Source organism: Monopterus albus, unplaced genomic scaffold (genome assembly GCF_001952655.1).
Source record: "Monopterus albus unplaced genomic scaffold, M_albus_1.0 scaffold356.1, whole genome shotgun sequence".
In the NCBI taxonomy this organism is placed as follows: Eukaryota; Metazoa; Chordata; class Actinopteri; order Synbranchiformes; family Synbranchidae; genus Monopterus; species Monopterus albus.
The window spans coordinates 70,020-84,977 of record NW_018128236.1 but is presented as its reverse complement, the minus strand read 5'-3'; the positions used below and the strand labels follow the sequence as shown (position 1 = coordinate 84,977).

The window sequence follows — 14,958 nt, the reverse complement described above, 5'->3', positions numbered from 1 at the left end:
TGCCACAACTGGCCAAAAACTCCAGAGGGTACTTCTAATAGCAACATGGCATGGTTAAATTGTACACAACTGCAGTTCTGATGCAAGGTTACTGTTTGATTGGTCAAGCAAGTTACTGTTGCTGTAGCGTTAACTTAGTTTTCTTCTTTCTTCTTTTCTTTTCCTTACTTTGATGTGCAGCATGTGTAACCTGTGTAAAGTAAGCTTTTGTTGTGATTAATAGTTCCTAGCACCCTACTATTTGTGGAGTGATGTTTTCTCTTGCATGTCTCCTGTTCCTGTGTGTCTCCAGCTCTCATGGCTCCCAGCTTGGCCCAGGCATACAGGAGGAGGTGGTGGATGGCCAGCACAGCTATCATAGAGAACCTGCTCTTCTCTGCTGTTCTGTTGGGCTGGGGATCACTGCTGATCATGCTGAAGAATGAAGGATTCTACTCCCACATTTGCAACGGTAAGACCACTATCCAGTCAGCCCTTCTACCTGGCTCTAGGCTTCGGTAATCCTCCACAGTTTGATCTGTCAGAGATTCGCCTTTCTCAGATAGTTTCAAAGCTGCACAAATTTCGAGGGCATTTTTGGTGATACCACACATGTGACAACAGGCCAGCATGCTTCAATGTTTTCTGCTTTTAAAGACATCATCTGAGTATCATACAGATCTATGGTATGTGGTTTCTGGTTCTTTATGGAGACCATGAGGCAGGTAAAATTTGAAGGACTGATATCTCTGAGGGCAGTGACAACCTTTCAGTTTTTCTCTGACCCCATCCAGAGAATGAGACTGGCAGCACCAACGTGACATTCGCAGAGCATGGTCATTGGCAGAGTTGTGTGGAGCAGGAGGAGATATTGAATCTGGGCTTCACTATTGGCTCATTCCTCCTGAGTGCAGCCACTTTACCGCTGGGGATATTGATGGATAGATATGGGCCACGCCCACTGAGGCTCGTTGGCAGGTGATAAACACAATGCTTCAGTAATATTCTGTGGTTCTGAGTATGACCATTTACAAGAGACAACACGACAGTGATACCACACTACATGTGTTCTGACGTCTTGTGTCTGTATGTGTTTCAGTTCATGCTTTGCAGCCTCCTGTGCAATGATAGCTGCTGCAGCGTATAAACCTGAAGGTGAGACAACACCTCAACTCATGCATCCAAACATGAGTCCAATCCCATTACTGCAACAGTCCAGTTTCCACATGGAGATACAGTAGAAAGAAATAAAGAGAGAAAACAAATTAGTCATTTTACAGCGTTTACAGTTTCTTGTAGTATGCTTATAGTTTTGCCATTGTTCATATCAGTTATGGTACCATTTTACTGACCAGCTTCACTGTAAGATCTGGAACAGGAAAATATAACTCTCACCTTTGGTAGGAAATGATGGCCAAAATTAGAAAAATAAGGGCCTGACTGTAAAAAACAAAACAAAAACAAAGCTGACCTTTAAAGCCTCACTATAGCTTATAGCATTCTTCATTTGTTCCATCAGTGTTGTCTGTCCTCATCTTCTTTGCTGTCTCCTTCAATGGCTTTGGAGGAATCTGCCTGACCTTCACCTCACTTACAGTACGATTCACACACTCTCTCTCTCTCTCTCTCTCTCTCACACACTTACACACACACACACACACACACACACACACACGGTACTAACAAACTAACTGAAAAGCATCAAATACACATATTTTAACCTTCATTTCAGATTAATCACCTTTGAAAAGCATATATTACAAAGCTCTGGGTGTCATGGTGGTGCAGTGGTTAGCACTGTTGCCTCACAACATGAAGGTTCCCAGTCTGAACCTCACAGCCTTTCTATGTGTGTTTTCCCCATGCCTGTGTGGGTTTCCTCCAGGTACTCTGGCTTCAGCCCAGTGCACATTAATTTTACACACATTTATATTTTATAATTGAAGTAGAGAAAGCTCAGTGCAGTAACAAAACTGTTTGGTCTGTCAGTGTCTTAGCATATGAGGCCATCTATGGCATCTGCAGAAAGGAAGATGCTGTATGTGCAATAAGTACCTATCCAGCATATGTATAGTATGATATATAGTAGTGGATAGTAGACAGTATATGTACAGTATGTGTAGTCAGCTGTAGAGAGTGACAGAAGGCACAGGCTATAGTCCCTGCTGCCTGATACATCACAGAGGTACATTGCATAGACTTCTAGGTCAACAGGACCACATGTGGCACAGAGCTGGATATTTGAACTCAAAGATGACACCCTGTCCCTTGAAAGAAAATGAGTCCCCTCTAAATTTGCTTCCAGACTGAGTGACCCAATGCACATGCACAGTAGGACCTCCCTTGCTGCCTTCCCACCCAATGTGTCCCTGCTCAGACCATAGATTTTACATTGGTCACAAAAGCTTAATTTTCCAGACTGGCCAGTGACCTGGTTTACAGTTTGAGGTCTAAACACACTGTGTGGTTGTGATGGCACTCAGGATTGTGTACCTGTGATTATAAGTACATGTTCCTCTGTGTGTGTATTTTGGAAGGCACCGCATGCTGTTCTAAATTCTGCTGCTACCTCTCAGCCAATCCAGAACACTTGCAGTCAACACGCCTTCCCACCCTCGTGTCCTCATGTCAACCCTATCTCTCTCTTCTTCCCACTTCCTGACCTGCAGCTTTCCCTGAACTTGGCATGGTCATTTTGGCTTTTCTGCTGTTATTCCTAGTTGATCTGTGTGTGTGTGTGGTGTGTGTGTGTGTGTGTGTGTGTCTGTGTGTGTGTGTGTGTGTGTGTGTGTGTGTGTGTGTGTCTGTGTGTGTGTATTTGACAGAAAGACCTGATATAAAGGTGGTACATTTCTAGCTAACTTAGCTAGCTGCCAACATTTTTTGTGCCACATCAACACTGATAAAGAAGTTTCTATTATAATAAACATACAAACATCAGTGGTATTTTAATCTCCCTACACACAATAAATTTTTAAGCCTAAAATCTCCTTTATCTGTGGATCTTAACAGTGGACTTGTTTGCCAAATGTTCTGCCATCTCCTGCAGTAGATATCTAATCATTCCCTGGATAACTGCTGGCAGCTGGGGGAAGGAAATAGATGCAGCCTATAAGTATGATTCACTTCTGGCATCAATTGAATGCATGTATATTGGGAAACTGATTGGTACCTATGGGAAGAAGTTCACTTTGGTAGGTTTTCATATTTAGTTTAGGTGTCAGACTGTGCATACTACAACAGTGCGCAATAAAGAATGATAAGGGCAGTTTGGGAACTGAAGCCAAGAGATGGAACAGGTAGTGGAAAGAGAGGCAAAGAGTAATGGAAAAGAAGAGAGGGCAGATAAGAATGGAAAAACAGAGGCCTACAACAACATGGAGACTTTACTGAGGTGAGTGAGAAAGTCAGAGCACACGTTGTAGTTATATCTATTACAGCAGTCCTATGTCAAAACCAAGATTTAAGACATTGTTTTAGTTTATATTGTGCTCACATAGAACTACATGTTCCCTCCTCAAAAAAAGTTGTTAAAAACTACTACTGTCAAAAATTACAAATAACATGGTGAACTTAGTTCCATATAGTTTCCTGTCTGTACTTAATGGAAACTGAGGGAAGACATGCACAAAGGACGAGCTCAGTGTGGGCCCAACACTGACTTTTACCCCAGGTCCTGGCAGGGTAACCTGTTACTGTTGCTGCTACATTACTTGCGTTATTGTTATTACTACAAAACTTGTAATTAAGCTGGCTCCGTCATGAACAGGACAGATCAGATGTGTTGCTTCTGAGTCACAGACAGAGTGGGCAGAGCATTCAGACCAACAGCTGATCAGCGGGTCAGATAATGAGAGTTCGTTTTCTTGCACAATGTTTGGCAGAAACAGTTTGGGTAAATGGAAGTATGATCACTGATATCACCCTGAGTATGGATTCAGTGGTGGAGAGGAATTCAGTAAAATACATCCACAACCTTGGTAGATTGATAGTAAATGATCTTTCATATTATAACTTTTGTTAGCAGCTACATGTAGAACTAGCACTGTCCTTTTCCACTTTTATATAAAGGTATTACAGCTATTTTATCTATAGAGTCACATACAAAAATATCAGAGTGTAGTGCTCCCACACACCAGACCAGTTAGTGTCGATACAGCTTTACTAGTTTGAAGAACATGTGTTTGTGCTTTGTTTGAACATGGGTCTATAACAGAGGTTTGTAATCTAAGAGGGACTTTCTAGTTAAATAACGTCTAAATAAATAACATTTTCAGAGTAGGCCAAGGGCAAAACAGAGAACACATTATCCACTAATCACAAAATCCAAACTCAACTGTATGTGTTTGATGAGTTAAACATGACAAGATTTCTTTAACCTGTAATATTTAGAAGAATACAAGTCTACAGGGTTTAAAGAAATAGATAAGAGATGGTTGGAACTGTCACCAGAAAAAGTGAACAAAACCATAACAAACACTTGTACTGACAGCTTACTGAAAGAAAAAAAATCTTGTGCTTGTTAGGAAAATTGCAAATAGCACCAGCAAATGCAATAAGAGGTAGTTTGGGCAGGTGTTATTGTTATCACTATTTGAACTGGGGAGAGCACCTCTGAGTCAGGGGTAGGGGGTAGCAAACATATTCTGGTATTTGTCTTCAGTTAAGCAAGCAGGTGTGTAAATGGAGAGGAAGTATTTTTGGGAGGCAGTATGAGGGGTCAGGGTGAGAGGTCAGTGTTTTGTGTTTGAGCGTTTCTATCCTGGTCAACTGGGCAATAAATCAACATAGGTTATTCATCTGTTGTGTAGATTCCTGTGTATATAGAGGGAATGAAACACAGTATTTGGCTTATGTTACTGTCTTGTGCTACTCAGAGACCCACTCCACCCAGCTCACTCCCTGCTCAGACACAAAAACTGCACCTACAGCCTCAGGCACAGCAAGGCGGACAGTATCATCACACACAGAACTAGACTATACAACAGCTTTTTCCCTGACGCAGTAAGACTGATGGCAAATACGAAAATGTGAGAAAATATGTGCAATAACCCCTTATTAGACATGCGTAATAATAATACAGAAATGTTCCACAAGGTATTTTTGGAAGAGCATCCCATCAACAGTGTTCTCTTGTTGGACCTGAATAATAGCAGGACATTCTCTACCAAACAATGGAAACAAGCCTGAATATAAACTGTGTTTTAGTATGTTATAACCCCTCACTACCTCACCAAGCGTAATGACATATCCAACTCCACCATGTGAATTACTAAGTGCGATGTTTGTGGTTTTAATGCTTTGTTGCCTTTATGTAACTTTTCTTATTTTAAGACTAAGTGTTCTTTCTGGCTTTTGACTCCTTCCCTGACTCCAAAGGAGAGCTACACAAGAATTCTTACAGTATATGCCTAGACTGTCTCTTTATGCATAAATGGCAAATAAAAATCTTGACTTGACTTGTGTATACACTTTGAGAGCTTGTCAAAAATTAAATGTGTAAACAGTATCAAAATCTGCACATGCAGTTTTAATAATAAAATAGATGGTGGTGATGTTCCAGAACTGAAATGGTCAGTCAGTAAGTTTGAAGGCCTGTAGTGAGATCAGGCACATGCAGTGAGCTGTGACTGGTGCTGCTCCAGCTGCAGCTGTAGTTAGAATGAAAGCCTGAAGACACACACTCCTAAACTAACAACTGCAGGGGCAGAGAATGTTCACATGTAAATTGTCATGACAAGAAAATGTTGATAATCATTCAGGGTGTATGTGGTAATCAGCTCTACTTGCACTTTTCAGCTGAAAAGCTTGTGTAGATAATAATCAGTAACACCACCTGCTGGTTATGTTCTTAAAGTGCATTTAATTCACTGGTAAAGCACTTTAGTTTAATCCTAACAATTAGCCTGTTTTACATTATATGTTGTTTTACACAAATGCCTGAAAAACATTGTTCACCAATATATTTACCACAGGTGTTCACAGAGTCCAGGGATGTATTTCTTCACATTCATGCTGACTGATAAATATTTGATTAAAAATTATTTATTGATTTGATGCGTTTTCTTCAGATTTAATCATTCTCTCTTTCATCTAGCTGCCAAACATGTTTGGGAATATACGCTTAACCATCCTCTCCCTGATGATTGGCTCCTATGCTTCTTCAGCTGTCACCTTCCCCGGTGTTAAGGTGTTCATACACAGACACACATGCACACCCACATGCATGCACAAGTATATCTGAACCGCAGTCTAATTTTAAAAAGCAGAGACAAGCTGTCCACACAACATGATACAATTACAAAAGTGTACATTTTACATGTGACTGCTGTTCGCTAGAGTGTGCTGCTTGATAAGCTGTAAATAAAGCAGCTGAAGGACTGAGAACAGAAGTAAGAGTGGAATGGCCTTTAAGGAGTTTAAGTTAAATATTACACTGATGTGGTGGGGTCAACCTTTCGTTGATACATGATAATGAATTTCTTTTAAATGTGCTTTCTTTCTCCCCCACTCATCTGTTCATCCCTGTCTCTTGCTCTCTCTCTTAACCTGCCTTCCTCCCAAACCCTTCTCTTCCTCTTTGTCATACCACTCCTCTCCAGGTGATATATGACTTTGGCGTGTCATTCCGCATCATCATGTGGGTTTGGTCTGGCATGGCCTGCCTGGTCTTCCTCAACTGCTTCCTAAATTGGCCCGCTGAATCCTTCCCTGCACCTGAAGACATCAGATACACGTCAGTACACCTTACATCCTGTAGTCATACTAATGTACAGTGCACATACAGTAAGAGCACACACAGGTTCTAGGTTCTACAGGGGAGACAGATTCAGTTATGATTAAAATTACTAAACTACTAAAGCACTCAAATTCCTTAATATAAAGCACCTCAATACTTGATAAAAACACTGTGATGTAGTCAAATTTAAGTACCTGATAAGTATTCAGGTCGTGTAAAATTATAAGCTTTAGCTAGTATACTAAGACTAATGCAGTGTGTGCTCAACTGTTCAAGATGTGCATAAACTCACAAAAAAGGCAAATATACAGTACTTGCAAAATGCAGGAGCACTAATTACAGTTATGAAGTGGAGACTTTATTCCAAACTTAAGCTGACAACAATATGCCATTTTCAGAGCTTAAAATACAGCAACAGCCTGCTATAAATATAAGTGAATATAAGAATATAAGTGTACACACACACACATATACTGTATATCAAAACATTTTTGCAATTTTAAAACAACCAGTACAATCACAATTCATGAATTCTTCAGCCTGAGAAACATAATAGAAAATATCATCTAGAGTAGAAAAACCTAATTAGGGACTAATCTTATAGAAATAACTATAAATGGATGATATCAAACAGAATAATGACAATAATAAGAAAAAAATTGAAGAACAAATTACAGGGACAAATAGATAATCATAAATGTTTCAAGAAGGAATAAAGTAGATATAATAAAAAAAGATGTGCAAAGTAAACATAAATAATGAACATTATAGAGTACTAGAAAGCATGCCAATAGAAAAAATATTATGCAAATAGAATCACTATCAGTCTATCAGTTAATATAATAGGCATAATCATGTGATCTTTTTATTGTGTATGATTTAGAAAAATTAGGTCTTTCTGTGATCAGTTTACTGCTGATCAAACTACTAACTATAATGCCTTCACCAGTGGGACTGTTGGACAGGGTGTTGATAACTGTAAGGGAATCATTGTAATTATAATAAAAAACACCATAGCAGTCATGATGAGTATAATTCCTCATGGTAGTGGTGAACTCTGAGTGTTCCTCTGGCACCATCTGTCAAATTTGCCATTTATAACAAATCTAAAAGCAGGCATTTAGTGAGCACACTGATTCAGACCTCTTTGTCATGTTGGCTGCTCCATGACTTTTGAAAACATGTTTAGTAATACAATTATAAATCTGTCTGTGTAGATTCTCAGTCATCCAGGTCATAGAAAGCTGAAAAAACTTCTGGACTAGATTTCTAGGTTGAAGACATCCCACCTCTCATCCAAGAGGCTTCATAAGTTCATGAACAGTTCAGAACTTTCAATGACATTTTTTCAATAATAAATCTGTTATCACTATTGTGCAGCTTCTGTCAACAACTACTGTAGGTTAAAATGTTTTTCAGATGGTGACAGATAATGAATATTCTTTCTTTTGTATTGCTATTAGATACACTCTGGGGTTGTTTTCAATGTCTTTCTCTTCTTTTGGCAGTAAAAAGATGAGGCACAGTAGGGTTGTCACAGAGGACAAGATGACTGGAGACAGGTATGTCACTCATGTGACCCTCATGGAGGACACAATGGGAGCCAAACGACCAGAACCTGAGCAGACAGACTTCCAAAGCACAGCTCAGGGTAAGGAATATTACTGTTAATGTCACATTTTTGTGAAACAACAAATTTACGTTTCTACATTTTTTGTGCATGTGAACAGCTTTTAGATCACTGCAGTATGTGAATACCAAGCCTTCTGTTAGGCAGCCAAAATTCAGTGTCTGTGCTTGAATATGGTAATAGTATAGCTAAGTTAAAAAAAACAAAAAACAGCAGCAGTGTAGAGTTGGGTCATTATGTGAGAGACGGTATGTTCAGAATTGTTGCAGCAGATGCCAAGATATCCAAACCATTATGCAATTTTAGACCCTCTCTGCCAGGTGAGGTCCCATGTCTTTAAAACTCTAACTGCAGTTTGTAATGGAGTCTTTCTATCTCCAAAGCCAAGCTCTGATGACATCATCACTGTTTCATGATGTATAAAATTGGTGGATGATGCCTTTAATTTAATCTACAACTGCCGCTTATAATATCAGATGGTAGGCTATGAGTTAAGGTTGTACATCTTACTCTAAAATGAACTGAATTAGTTTCTTACAAAGCATTTACTATGCTAATTATAGTTTAGCTATTAATGTTGTAGCTGATTCAAGCTGTTAGTGGGGCCAGGAAGGTCACAGCTTCAACCAGCTACAATGTGTTTGCCAGTCAGCTGCTTACTTACAAAAGCTGGGGGAGAAGAGGTGGTCAGTGAGACATCCCCTGGCCAATTGGTGACACAGAATCACAGGGCACCTAAGCCACAGAGGGCTCTTTTGGGATAGAGGACTTTCCTCTTCCAGTTTCACCCAGTTTCCCCCTTCAGTTTATTGACTTAAACTTTTTTTTTTTTAAGAACCGTGTTTATAGTTGTTAAATGTGCAATCCCATTAGTGAAACCAACATTCTAACGAGCCAGACAAGTCATATAAACCATGACAACAGTTCTGAATAAAGGTGTAGGCTAACGTTACCAACTTCTGTTATATTACCCACTCTCATGGTAACAGCACAACTGAATTATTGCACTATCCATCACTTTACCAACCAACCTATTGACCTCACAGGACAGCTAGATAACATTCAGGCACACATATGGATTTAGACACAACAGCACCATTTTTGGTCGGTGACTGAAGTTGGCATCGTACATACTTCAATAGCAAGATTTCAGCCAATAGAGTGCAGTCTCTATACACAAAATGCAAATACTTTAATACATGTCAAAATTTGGACCCGAATCAGTCAATAAGCACTACTAAGATACCTGTATTCATTGATTTAGATTCAATGATTAATTTTTAGCTGAAAAAAGTCAGTTGCAGGTTTAGTTACTCTTTAACAGTTACATTATTTAGTAGATGTAGTGTCAGTGTTGTTTTCAGTATGACAAGACATAAACTGTGATAAATATACTCTAATATTTCAAACAAAATATTGTCACTATATAGTCATACACTGACTAAAACTCTAAACAAATGCTGATTTAAGCTGCACTAAATCTACCATGTTTCTAACTTTACTGGACTTGTAATAAAATGCTTTGATTCTCAACTTGAAACACTAAATCCCCTGCACTTGAGCCACCAGATAAGACAGTGCTCAACTATTTTTGTGGGCAGCAAAGTCATCCTTGCATCATACTCTCCTCCAGGTTTGGTCTTACCGCTGTCATTTTGCAGTCGAGCCCCCTAAAAAATGCAGTGCACTGTTCACTCCCTGATGTCACTAGGAAATAGGGCAACTGTCCCCTGAAGCGGAACTGTGTGACTCCCTGAACTAAAAGTTGTTTTTTCATACCATCTCGCTCTCCCTCTCCTTCTTCAGCCTCAGTGCCACTCTGTCGTTCTGTTTGCTCCCCCATCTTCTTGTGGAGTCTCATCACCATGGCAATGACCCAGCTGAGGATCATCTTCTTCATGGGGGCCATGAACAAGATGGTGGAGTTTCTGGTCACCCATGGCGACCCCAACCGTAAATAATAACTTCATTTATTTTTTAAGTACTAATTTGTTTTCAGTGAACAAAGCAATGATAAGAACACTGAACACCAACACTGTCTAATGTCCTTGTTATCACTAAAGTTAATCAAAGGTGAAACAATTAAAAACACTTTATACTAAGTTGAGTGAAAACTGACTGATAAGCACTGATGTTGTCAAAAATGTTGTGTAATAGATCCAATAATTTCAGTGCAATTTGTGTCAAACTGGGATCCCTGACCTGCAGCTGATCTTTCTTTTAGTTTCAGAAGAGCTGCAGCAGGAGGCGGAGGACCAAGGTAAGAGTCAAGCTGCTCAGCTGGACAGGCTGTTTACATATGACTGCTGTCCGCTGGACTTGATGTGTGACTGGGACTTGGTCATGAGTCAAATCCTGGCTATCACCTTGGCAGTCACTGTGTTAGGGTGGGAAAAATATGATACCTACTGACTCTGTCCCTGCGTATCCTCCCCAGTTGGTTTCTACTCATCTGTCTTCGGTACAATGCAGCTGCTGTGCCTACTGACCTGTCCTTTGATTGGCTACATCATGGACTGGAGAATAAAGGACTGTGAGGATGAAAATTCAAACTCGCAAACCGAGAAAAGGTATATGGCTCAGTGGGTTCTCTTCAGGGTTATGCATTGTGTGGCTTACATTTATACTGTTGTTCAGCAGATAGCAAGTCAGATGTTTATTGCAAATGATGGGCTTAGAAGGTTTTTACTGATAGGTTCAAATTGAATGAAAGAGACTCTTTAATGCTTGCTGTCCATATCGGCCCTGCAGAGATCCCTTCCTTAACTACATTGTAAAAGATGAGGACAAAGCCTCTTGATAACAATGTAGTGTCATATTCCTGACCTTGGACCCTGTCACACCAGTGCCTGTTTTGTGGCTGTATGCCTCTGTAACATGTGACATTTGTCCCCTTTAGCCAATCAGATCCCCCAAAGAGAGACAGAAAGATTCAGAAACTGACCAATGCCATTAGAGCGTTCATCTTCACCAACCTCCTATTGGTCACCTTTGGAATAATTTCCTTGATTGACAACCTGCCCTTACAGGTTAGAAAAACACAGTATATTAAAACAGAGATCAGAATTTCCATATATGTCAGTACAGTATGAAGACCCATGCATATGAGTTTACTGGCACACGCACTGTAAATAAAGAAAAACAATGACATGTTGTGCCTGTCGTGTCTGTCATTCGCTGATAGATGGCAGCTTTTGTTCTGCATACCATGGTGAGAGGGTTTACCCACTCCTGCTGTGGAGGCCTCTATGCTGCTGTGTGAGTACCACTACCGACAAACTGCACAAATCAATATATTTATATAAGCAGAGCCTGTAAAGACCCTGGTGGTTGGGATGTAAAGAGTAACTGCACCAAGGAAAATAATCTACTTAACTAATGGCGACTACTGTACATGCTGCTTCCACACTGTGTGCAGTGCACATATGGGTTTGGTCAGAAGTAGATGTGTATCCATCCTTTTAATTCTCACATTGCTGGGTTTTGAATATGATGTCTGTGACTTAAGACAGTGATTCAAAAGAAAGACATTGACTGTTGCTCATTTTCATCTTGCATCTCATTCTAGGTATCCAGCCAAACACTTTGGGACACTAACAGGCATGCAATCGATGATCAGTGCTGCTTTTGCCTTGCTCCAGCAGCCACTGTTCATACTCATGGTGGGACACCTCAGTGGAGATCCTTACTGGGTAAAAAAGACACACACATTCAGAGTTGACATTAATAGGCATCCAGGTTTTCTAAGATGTTCGTAGCAGGTTTGTCACATGCACTGACATGTATCTTCTTGCAACAGATCAATTTGGGCCTTCTCATCTTCTCCCTGGCTGGTTTCCTGTTGCCCGGCTATCTGTTCTATCATCGTAAAAACCTGATCAGGGCAAAGGTGGTGCGTGATAGGCTGGCTGCCAGCCATCCAGACAAAGAGAAGGCTCCTCTAACTCAATCAGCCAGTGAAATTGTTAAGAGCCAAGCCAATGGACTCACAGCAAATGAATACACACCAAATGGACATGCAGTTTAAAATTATTGACAGGAGTGAAGTGGTCACTTTATATTGTAGTTTTCTGTAAATAACATCCAGTAGTTTATGAATATTCTAAGGCTATAAATGCACCCACATTCTGGCTTGAAAATGCTGACATCTAACAAAACAAAGACAGAAACATAAAAAAATGACACATGCTGACAGGGTTTGAAAAGGATCAGGAAGTTATCTGGTGTCAGACTTCTCATGTAGTCTTCTCTTTGATTTTTCACTAGATGCCATCATGTGATCAATTATAAATGACATGTAAAGATGGCTCAGTGGTTAGTCCTGTGGTCTTAGGTCGGAATGTCAGCTCTGCTCCTCCCTGTGTGGAGTGTTCATTTGTTTCCCTGTTTAAAGGAGCTTTTCTCCACTAACACCTTCAATCACCCATATGTGAGAATATGTGTACATGTTATACACCGGTGAACTGTTTGCTGGGAAAGTCTTGAGATCTCAAAATTTGATGCTAGCAATACAGTCACAAGCATACATACATTTTTGAGGACCATACCAGTGTTTCAGCATGCTTGATCCTTCAATCTAAATACTTTTGGCCTGGACTGTATTTATCTAATTGCTTTGTTCTTAACAACATCATATAGCAACTATGTTGCTATGCTTATGACAATATAAAAGAGGCTGGTCACAGCAGGCAGCTGTTTTCAGAGAAAGAACTCCAAAAACCCGCTGTCCACTGCTCAGTGGCAGACACTATTAAAAACTAGATGGCGAACACTATGGAGCATGTAGCAGCTGGAGAGGGCAGAAATGTGATTCCAAGAATGATCATTTTGCTTTGTAACTGCTGAATGTGCAAATAAGCAGTGGTGGAAGAAGTACTCAGGTCCTTTACTTAAGTTAAAGTAGCAATACTGCAGTTTAAATAGTGGCGACAGTGGTGTGGTGGGTCGAGCAGTTGTCTCCCATCCCTCATTAGTCTCCTCCATACTTATACACTGTTCACCAGTCACTCCCCTGCCAGTTCTTTCTCTGTCTTCAGGCCAGTGGTTGTTATGTTGTTTTGTCAAGTTTATGCTAAGATTGTCTTTGTTCTATCTAGTCCTTGTTAGCACCCTAGTCGTTCTCCTGCCCTGCCGTCTCTAGTGTCTTCTTCCTCTTCGGACCTCTCCTCTGGACCCCCCTGGATTTAATCTACACCACCAGCCACCGCCTCCCAGGTCGATGCACAGTCTCCCTTACCCAGTTTATCCCTGCTCTTCTGTCTACAGCCATCATCACCTCCACCTTGACCAACCCAGGCGTGACCTCTGCATCCGCAGCCCGGTACATCATCATCCACCATACCACTGACTGTTTTTTCTGCTGCTGCTGTCACCTTCATCTCATCAGGGTCAAGCTGCCAGGGAGCTTATGACTATCCGCCAGGGGCCTCGTAGCGTCCTGGATTACTCCATTGACTTCTGGGTTCTTGCAACGGAGGCCGGCTTGGAGGACCGCGCGCTTCGCGTGGCCTTCTGGCACAGCCTCAATGAGAACATCAAGGCGGAGCTGAATACACGTGATGAGCCCCCTTCTCTCCGCTCTCTGGTGGACTTGGCCATCCGGATCGACAAACAGCTATGCTCTTCCCACAAGGAAAGAGCAGGACTCACCAGACTCATCCCTCCGTCTCACCATCGCCGGCAACCATCACGAGGACATCCACTTCCACATCTTCTCCATTCCAGACACACCACTGGTTTTGGGTCACTCCTGGCTGGTCCAACATAACCCTACTGTTGACTGGATCACCGGCACCATCACCTAGTGGAGCCTGGACTGTGCATCGACCTGTCTCCTCACCGGACAACCCGCTTCTCCTGCTGCACCACCAAAACCTTTGGACCTGTCCCCCATCCCTCCGGACTACCACAACCTGCAACAGGTGTTCAGTAAACACCTGGCCACGGACTCTCTCCCCCCTCATAGACCATATGACTGTGCCATGGACCTGTACCCGGGAGCCACCTTGCCCAACAGTCGCCTCTTCCACATCTCAAAACCTGAACGACAGGCTCTGGAGGAGTACATTGGAACAGCCCGACGTGCAGGCATGATCCGTCCTTCTTCCTCACCCCTGGGTGCAGAGTTCTTTTTTGTGGGGAAGAAGGATGGTGGTCTCCGTCCATGTATAGATTACCGTGGTTTAAATGCAATAACTGTCAAAAACAAATATCCATTACCTCTCCTTTCCTCTGCTTTTGAATTTCTCTAGGGCGCGGCAGTCTTCACCAAGCTGGATCTCAGGAGTGCCTACCACCTCATGTGCATCCGTGAGGGCGATGAGTGGAAGACTGCCTTCAAGACCCCACTTGGGCACTTTGAGTATCTGGTGATGCCTTTTGGTCTCACCAATGCCCCGGTGGTTTTCCAGGGGTTGATCAATGACATCCTCCGTGATTTTCTTGGTCGGTTTGTTTTTGTTTATCTCGATGACATTCTCGTTTACTCTTCTTCCCTCACAGAGCACATCCAGCACGTTCGCCAGGTCCTTCTTCGACTCCTGGAAAACTGCCTTTATGTCAAAGCTGAGAAGTGCGTCTTCCACTACCCCTCTGTGGCATTGCTGGGGTT

At 41.5% G+C, this 14,958-nt stretch overlaps 1 protein-coding gene across 1 annotated transcript in view; it reads left to right on the top strand.

The window, feature by feature from the left end:
* Positions 1-297: 297 nt before the first annotated feature.
* Positions 298-14,958, top strand: part of LOC109975002 (large neutral amino acids transporter small subunit 3-like) — an 18,936-nt gene continuing 4,275 nt past the window's right edge. Inside the window, exons 1-18 of the mRNA XM_020625507.1 lie at positions 298-451; positions 774-957; positions 1,079-1,134; positions 1,499-1,575; positions 6,077-6,169; positions 6,582-6,715; positions 8,227-8,369; positions 10,155-10,301; positions 10,573-10,608; positions 10,786-10,918; positions 11,248-11,377; positions 11,533-11,606; positions 11,917-12,040; positions 12,148-12,339; positions 13,735-13,932; positions 14,153-14,422; positions 14,600-14,792; positions 14,850-14,955. Coding sequence (XP_020481163.1) covers positions 298-451; positions 774-957; positions 1,079-1,134; positions 1,499-1,575; positions 6,077-6,169; positions 6,582-6,715; positions 8,227-8,369; positions 10,155-10,301; positions 10,573-10,608; positions 10,786-10,918; positions 11,248-11,377; positions 11,533-11,606; positions 11,917-12,040; positions 12,148-12,339; positions 13,735-13,932; positions 14,153-14,422; positions 14,600-14,792; positions 14,850-14,955 — 2,444 coding nt within the window. The remainder of the gene's footprint in view (positions 452-773; positions 958-1,078; positions 1,135-1,498; positions 1,576-6,076; positions 6,170-6,581; positions 6,716-8,226; positions 8,370-10,154; positions 10,302-10,572; positions 10,609-10,785; positions 10,919-11,247; positions 11,378-11,532; positions 11,607-11,916; positions 12,041-12,147; positions 12,340-13,734; positions 13,933-14,152; positions 14,423-14,599; positions 14,793-14,849; positions 14,956-14,958) is intronic.